The following is a 6931-nucleotide window of genomic DNA, read 5'->3' as shown; positions in this document are numbered from 1 at the left end:
TTAAGAAAAATAAATAACAGACAAACAAGATATAGTAATAATAATAAAGATAAGAAAGAGTTGAAATTGGGAAAATCGGTCTTGAGTTGAAATTGGGAAAATCGGTCCAAGACACGTCATGGATGACACTATTTTCAGAGTAGATTTTCGCCACTACCCCAGTGCAAATAGCAAAGTGAAGCGTTCTACTCCCAAGATACAATGAACCACTCAGGACAGGGGCTGAACCAGGGTGGCTGAAAGGATTCAGATGAACCTCTTTCGCCGTAAAATTACACTGTAAATATAAGGTAAATTCTGACATTTTTGTGTGTGTGTATACAAACAATAATTCGTATTGAACCCCCTTGACACAAATGAGAAGCTTAGTTCAGTGGTCAAGGGGGTTCAAATTTGCATTAATGTCCTGGGTTCGATTCTTGGTCACTGCAATTTTTTCACTTCTTTTAGCTTTGGCCACAGCTTTCATGCACAAGCATAAAAGGTTACATCAAAGTAAAATTTACTTGGCATAGCTTCCATTATTACCTATTTATGGAACATAACTAAACTTTTTAATAATTATATTTAGTAGTTAAAATATAACATATTTACTTCATATAGCTACCAGTTTTTTACCACTCATCTGATAACTTCCCACACCCCTAAATTTAAGCCAACAAAAACGTCTCTCTCTCCTATCCCCCTAAATACACGCCATTATTCACAATATCCCTTAATTTCCTCCAATTTCAAATCAGTTTTACAATACATCAACTTCCTTGTTTATCTCTAATTAACTACTCATTAATTTCACTCATGATTCAAATCTAATTCCCAAAAAGGTAAGATTCTATACTGATTTTTAATTTTCACCGTGTATTTAACCTATATTTTCGGGATTTTTTTTTTCGTTTGAATCAGGAATGCAACTCTAAATAATTAATTATCAGTGTTTGTTCTTGGTTGTTTTTTCTTAGATTCAAGTGAAATGGCTAAGAAAGCTTCTACTCCGATGAGAAATAGAGGTATAGAACCCGAATTTGAGATTCCTAATTTTTCTTTGGGAATTTCTCAACATGAAACTGCCATTCACGAGCTCTTATCGAGAATCGTTCAAAAAGAATTAACGATCCTAGGCGTTCTGCTGATTATGTTGATTCGAAGAGTAAACAACAAGAAAAAGTGAAAAAGGTTTCTCAAATGGAGAAACAAAAGAAGAGAAAGGCTGGTGACAATGTTGCTAATGTTAAGGGCAAAAAAATTGCTAAAACCAAACATAATGTCGATGAGGATGATGATGCAGAGGTATATTTATGTTGTATTTTCAGTATATTTAGTTCGTTTGTTTTTTTTAGTTCAGTTATTACTGATCTGTGAATTAACCAGGTCTATATTTTATGTGCGTTTTAAGTATATTTTGTATTGTTATTTTTTTTTTCACATGTTTCTTCAGTTAATTCGTGTTTATTGTTCTTCACCATAACTGTAATTTTTAAGATTTTTAAGTATATTTGTGTATATTTTATTGACAGTTATTACAGATCTGTAATTTACATATTCAGTCAATATATGTCATTATATTTTCAGTAAATTCATATATATATTTATTGTTGAATTACATTATATTTTTTCATTGTCAATCACTGTTTTGTTATATATTTGTATATATTTTTGGTTGATCCCTTTTTTACCTGATTGTGTTCAATGTTTTTTGTCAATCATATGTGTTTTTTGGCATGTTGTTTCAGGTATCTAAATTTTTGGTTACCAAGCACCCTGCTGTGGCACCATCTATATGTAGATACACGAATGTTAATGTAATGCAAGATATTAGAGGCAAACTAACAGACCCACAGATGGATATGTTCAGGAATTCTTGTTTTGGTAAATATCTCAGAATGCAGCAATTGGATGTACAAGCACAGATTTTTCGGTGCTTTATGGTCAAAGAACTTAGGGGCAGCACATATAGGTGCTTTACATTTGAAATAAATGGTAAAGTTCTGCGTTTCGGCCTTAGAGAATTTGCACTGATCACTGGGCTAGATTGTGTCTCTGATGAAAAAGATTTTGTTTATGATAACTCAAAACCGAATAGACTTATGGTTGAATATTTTGGTAGAAATGAGGAGAACCAATTGCCAGTTAAAAGACACGAGCTTATTGAGCGTTTCAACAAGACAGTTTGGGATGATAAAGGGGATGATGTAGTCAAGATGACAATATTGTATTTCATAAATACGTGGGTACATTGTGGTGAGCCAAACTCAACAAACATACCAAGGATCCATTTTGATGTTATAGAGGACGGGAGATATAATGAGTATCCTTGGGGTAAAGATTCATTTAGAGAGTTGGTTGTAAGCATCGGGCAGAAATATGCTGGTTTTAAGAAATATTATAGGATTCATGGGTTGCCACTTGCTATGCAAGTCTGGTTGTATGAATGTTGCTCAAAAGTCCCGTCCACCATTGCAGTTAAGACGGGGAATTTAGTTCCTAGAATTTTAAACTGGCGGACTACGGAAGGAAAATCAGAATTCAAGAGATTGATGGATGGCATGTTCAGAGACGACAAAAACCCGGTAAACCAGATTTTTAACAAACTGAACAGTTATATTTGTTTGTGTCCTTTACCAATTAATTGTTTTAATATATTTGTTTTTCACAGTATATTTTGATTATATTTTGACTATATTTATGAAGTAAGTCATTTGTGATCAATATATTTTGACTATATTTTCCTCATATTTTAGTATGTTACCAATGTAGATATATATGGTAATGTAGTTTCTATATTTTGTTGTTCACAGTCTTGTAGATTTGAGGAAGTTGTGCCAACACCCCATGAGTTGGAAACTCTTAATTTGCCTCCTGTTGCACATGATATACCAGACGTCAAACATGGAGTTGATGGTGTACATGGTGCGATTTGGTAGACGATGATTACGATGATTTTAGTACCACACCACCGCATCCGTCCGGGGCAAACAAGCAACAAAGGAGTGCCAATTCGATTCCCGCGATTCAAGAAACGGACACGTTCCGTTTAACGTTTCTCCTTCTAGGAAACAACCATCACGGAAGGAATCTTGGATAAAAGGGACAAGGAAACGGTATGCACCTCGGACCCGGAACAAATGAGTTTAAGCGATAAGGGAAGAGATTGATTTTCAAGAAAGAAGTAGGCGTTTTGTTTTCAATATGTTTTTGTTACTTCATATTGCTTGTGTCAAGTAATTAACAATTCTAATTCTATTTTTTGTGTTTCAAAACTGTAGGTGTTTGACTACATGGATAACAACTTCAAAAAGTTATTAGATGCAATAAAGGGCAATCAAACATCAGACAAGGTAAAAATCAAAACTAAAAGTTATGTTCAATAAATACATTACAGGCATGTTATATCCCGTATTTCATACGTCGGGATAATCCGAGTCAACTTTGATAAGTTAAGGACAAGATCATTCCGAGATATGAAGTAGAGACTTTGTATGCTTTAAGGGCTTAAGTTGGGTATGATTTTATTGGCATGGAAATGTTAAGGAAACATTTGGGGTTAAATTCCATTTTTGGAAACTATGCTATTTTTGGAAAGTTGAAAATTCAACAAAAAAAAAAAAAAAAAAATTAATGGACCATGTGGCCGGCCACCTTGGTGTGGGCCAAGGGCCACATGGAGGATTTTATTATGAGATAAAAGATGACTAGTAACATTTGGGGTTAAATTCCATTTTCGGAAACTATGCTATTTTTGGAAAGTTGAAAATTCAAAAAAAATAATAAAAATTAATGGACCATGTGGCCGGCCACCTTGGTGTGGGCCAAGGGCCACATGGAGGATTATATTATGAGATAAAAGATGACTAGTTAGTCATCTTTTTTTCCATTCCAACACTTAGAGAATTTTCAAGAAGCTTTGAGAGAACAAGCCAAGTATTCGGCCAAGAAAGAAAAAAATCAAGGCCAAAAATTGATCAAGAAAAAAATTGTTTCTTCAAGCAAACTTACTAATTGAAGGGTGCTTATTAACGTGGAAGTGTTGTTGGAAGCGATAGCCTACTCGTTTTTCTCATCCACCACCTTAAGAAAGTTGCAAAGTTGAAGAAGAAAGGTGAGTTTTAATCTTGTTTTATGTGTTATGGATGGTTCATGTGTGTTGTAGTGTGTCAAAATGAATGAAATTATGGAAATATTGCATGTTGGAATGTAGCCGTGTGTAGGTGTGTTTGGCCGTGTGGTGTGTGTGTGTTATGTAGGGGTGAAGAACTAATTGTATCTAGCATGTTTATGTGTTGTTGTAGTGTGTATAAATGGAATGAAAATCATGGAATTTGGAATGTGACGTTGTGGCCGTATGAAGGGTGTTGGAATCGTGTATATATAATGTGTAGGCCAAGAATGAATAAATTCTATTTAGCGTTTTGGTTGTTGTCGCTATGAGTTCTATGATGAAAAATGCAAGCTTAATGACTCAAAGTGATGTTGTGTTGGTTATGGGTTGATTTGGAAGTTAATGTGAATTTCATGTAATTTTTGTAGTTATGGAAGTGACATTGTTAATGTGTGGATTTATTGGTGTAATTCATGAATTTGGGAGAAGGGATGTGGATTATGTTGTTCCCGGGTTTGGGGAGAAATTCGGGTGAGTTGGAGTATGGTTTGGGTTGTTTGGAAAATTGTGTGAATTGTTTAAAGCGTTCTTGAGTATTGTTTGAATGGTTTTGGATTAATAATCGAATGTGTAAACGTTGATATTGATTTGAATGGAAGTAGTCGAAGTGAGTATATTGGAATATTATGAATGTTGTTGAATTGTGTAAAGGGAGCTACTAATGTTAAAATGCATTTTGAATTGATTATTGGTGTTGTAGTTTGGTTGTTGGTGTTGTTGTTGTTGAATTTGGCCGAGTTGAAATCTCGGGGTGTTGTATTTATAGGGGAGATGCTGCCAAAATTTCTGTAGAATTTAGTGTTCGTTTGAAAATAAATGCCTAAATGCTTATGGCTAATGTTTGGTATATTGGCGTTATGTAGATCTTGGAGTGCCCGAGACTTGAGGCTTAACTTAGTTTGAGAGCGGACGAGGTATGTAAAGCTCACCCTTTCTTTCTTTGGCATGTCTTAGATGTAAGGGAAATATCCTACGAGCCTCGGGGAAATTCTATTCTTGCGATCCGAGCGTGTTTACGACCTTTTATTCGCTTCTTAATATCACAGTCATAATGTAGTCATGTTATAATCCTTGTGTCCTTGGTATGGTTAAATTCCAAGTGTTACCTAAAGAAGTTATTCTTAAAAGGGACCCCGAAACTACGAACGACCCTAACTTTCACAAAAGGACTCGGATCGCCTCGATATGCTCGTAGGAGGTTCCATAGCGTATGATGACACTAAACTCCCATGGGTGGGCTCGGAATAGTTTGGGATTTATCCGTGGGCCCCGAGACGTTCCTTCGTATAGTCCAACGGTTTGTTTGAAAGAACCTAATATATTTATTATTCCGACCCCCGAATGTGATTGTTATTATTATTATTATTATTATTATTATTATTATTATTATTATTATTATTATTATTATTATCATTATTATTATTATTATTATTTTCTAAGCCCGAAAATAAGGATTGTTATGTATATGATTCCGACACGTAGTTATGATTCCTAAAGTTCGGTTTGCCATGTTTCCAGTGATGTCCGAGAGGTATTTGATACGACTATCGTTCCGAGTTTCAAATGATAGTTCACTTAATCTATCTAACCTCATCGAGTCTTTGAGATGATTTATGTGCATATGGTTTCTCACTACTCTGCTCGTGCAAGCTCAATATGTCTTTCACCGAGTCCCGGGCCGGGTACGCATTCGTGCACATTCCTCTGCATTGTTCACCGAGTCCCTCATTAGAGGGCGGCACGTTTATATATATATATATATATATATATATATATATATATATATATATATATATATATATATATATATATATATATATATATGATGACATGATGATGTGATGATATGGGGATGGCGGCCAGGATGGCATTTGATGATCCTATTCACCGAGTCCCTCACTAGAGGGCCGGGTACGGCATATGCATATGATTATATGATTACTATGCACGATGATTATATGATTTTATTTTACCGAGTCCCTCACTGGAGGGTCGGGTACGCTATATGTATATAATGATTTGATGATATAATATGGACACGCATGATATATGATTCACAGGCAAGTTTATGATTTTCTAATTACTATACTTATTTTGATAAATCCCAGTTCGGTTATGGTTCTATTTATTGTATTCCGTGCTTTACATGCTCAGTACATATTCCGTACTGACCCCCTTTCTTCGGGGGCTGCGTTTCATGCCGCGCAGGTACAGGTACTCGTTTGGGTGAGCCGCCAGCTTAGGATCCTTATTCAGCTACTTTGGAGAGCTCCCTTGTCCGGAGTCCAGATTTTGGTATAGACTCTTCTGTTATATGTGTATCTATTTATTCAGGGTACGGCGGGGCCTTGTCTCGTCATATGGTTCTGTTATTACTGTTAGAGGCCTGTAGACATAAACGTGGGTTGTGGGTAGCACTGTTCGGTCGTGTTTGTGTTCTGTATATCTTCAGGCTGTATATGTGATATATGTATATATGTGTGCGCGGTGTCGTGCCTTTCTGTAAGTATAAGTTCCTATTTTGTTTGCTATGATTTGATTACGATTGATAGGTGGGTACGAGTGCCCAGCTCGGGCACTAGTCACGGCCTACGGGGTTGGGTCGTGACAAGGCATTAACAAGCCGGTTTCCTTTTTTATTAATAAGATATTTTTTTTGAAGCTCGCTGATAGTAAAGCCCCGTCACATCAACATGATGTTGGCATACAACACTCACATGAGAAAAGCCAACGTCATCGTTCTGATAAAGGCACACCAACTGTCAACGACGTAGT

At 35.8% G+C, this 6931-nt stretch overlaps 1 protein-coding gene across 1 annotated transcript; it reads left to right on the top strand.

The window, feature by feature from the left end:
• Nucleotides 1-500: 500 nt before the first annotated feature.
• Nucleotides 501-2952, top strand: LOC132054915 (uncharacterized). The gene is made up of 3 exons (XM_059446860.1): nucleotides 501-1287; nucleotides 1731-2567; nucleotides 2796-2952. The coding sequence occupies exons 1-3, from the start codon at nucleotides 1183-1185 to the stop codon at nucleotides 2919-2921; spliced, it is 1068 nt and encodes a 355-aa protein (XP_059302843.1). The 5' UTR covers nucleotides 501-1182; the 3' UTR covers nucleotides 2922-2952.
• Nucleotides 2953-6931: the final 3979 nt, after the last annotated feature.

The sequence above is a fragment of the Lycium ferocissimum genome, chromosome 4 (assembly GCF_029784015.1).
Source record: "Lycium ferocissimum isolate CSIRO_LF1 chromosome 4, AGI_CSIRO_Lferr_CH_V1, whole genome shotgun sequence".
NCBI lineage: Eukaryota > Viridiplantae > Streptophyta > Magnoliopsida > Solanales > Solanaceae > Lycium > Lycium ferocissimum.
Note: the sequence above shows the minus strand (reverse complement) of the source record. Positions and strands in the feature narration are given on the sequence as shown.

Bases quoted from the DNA above. Each gene is read 5' to 3' on its own strand.
- LOC132054915 (XM_059446860.1), top strand. From the start codon at position 1,183: ATGGAGAAACAAAAGAAGAGAAAGGCTGGTGACAATGTTGCTAATGTT. The intron at 1,288-1,730 runs GTATATTTATGT...ATGTTGTTTCAG, and splicing joins ATGAGGATGATGATGCAGAG to GTATCTAAATTTTTGGTTAC. The intron at 2,568-2,795 runs GTAAACCAGATT...TGTTGTTCACAG, and splicing joins TCAGAGACGACAAAAACCCG to TCTTGTAGATTTGAGGAAGT.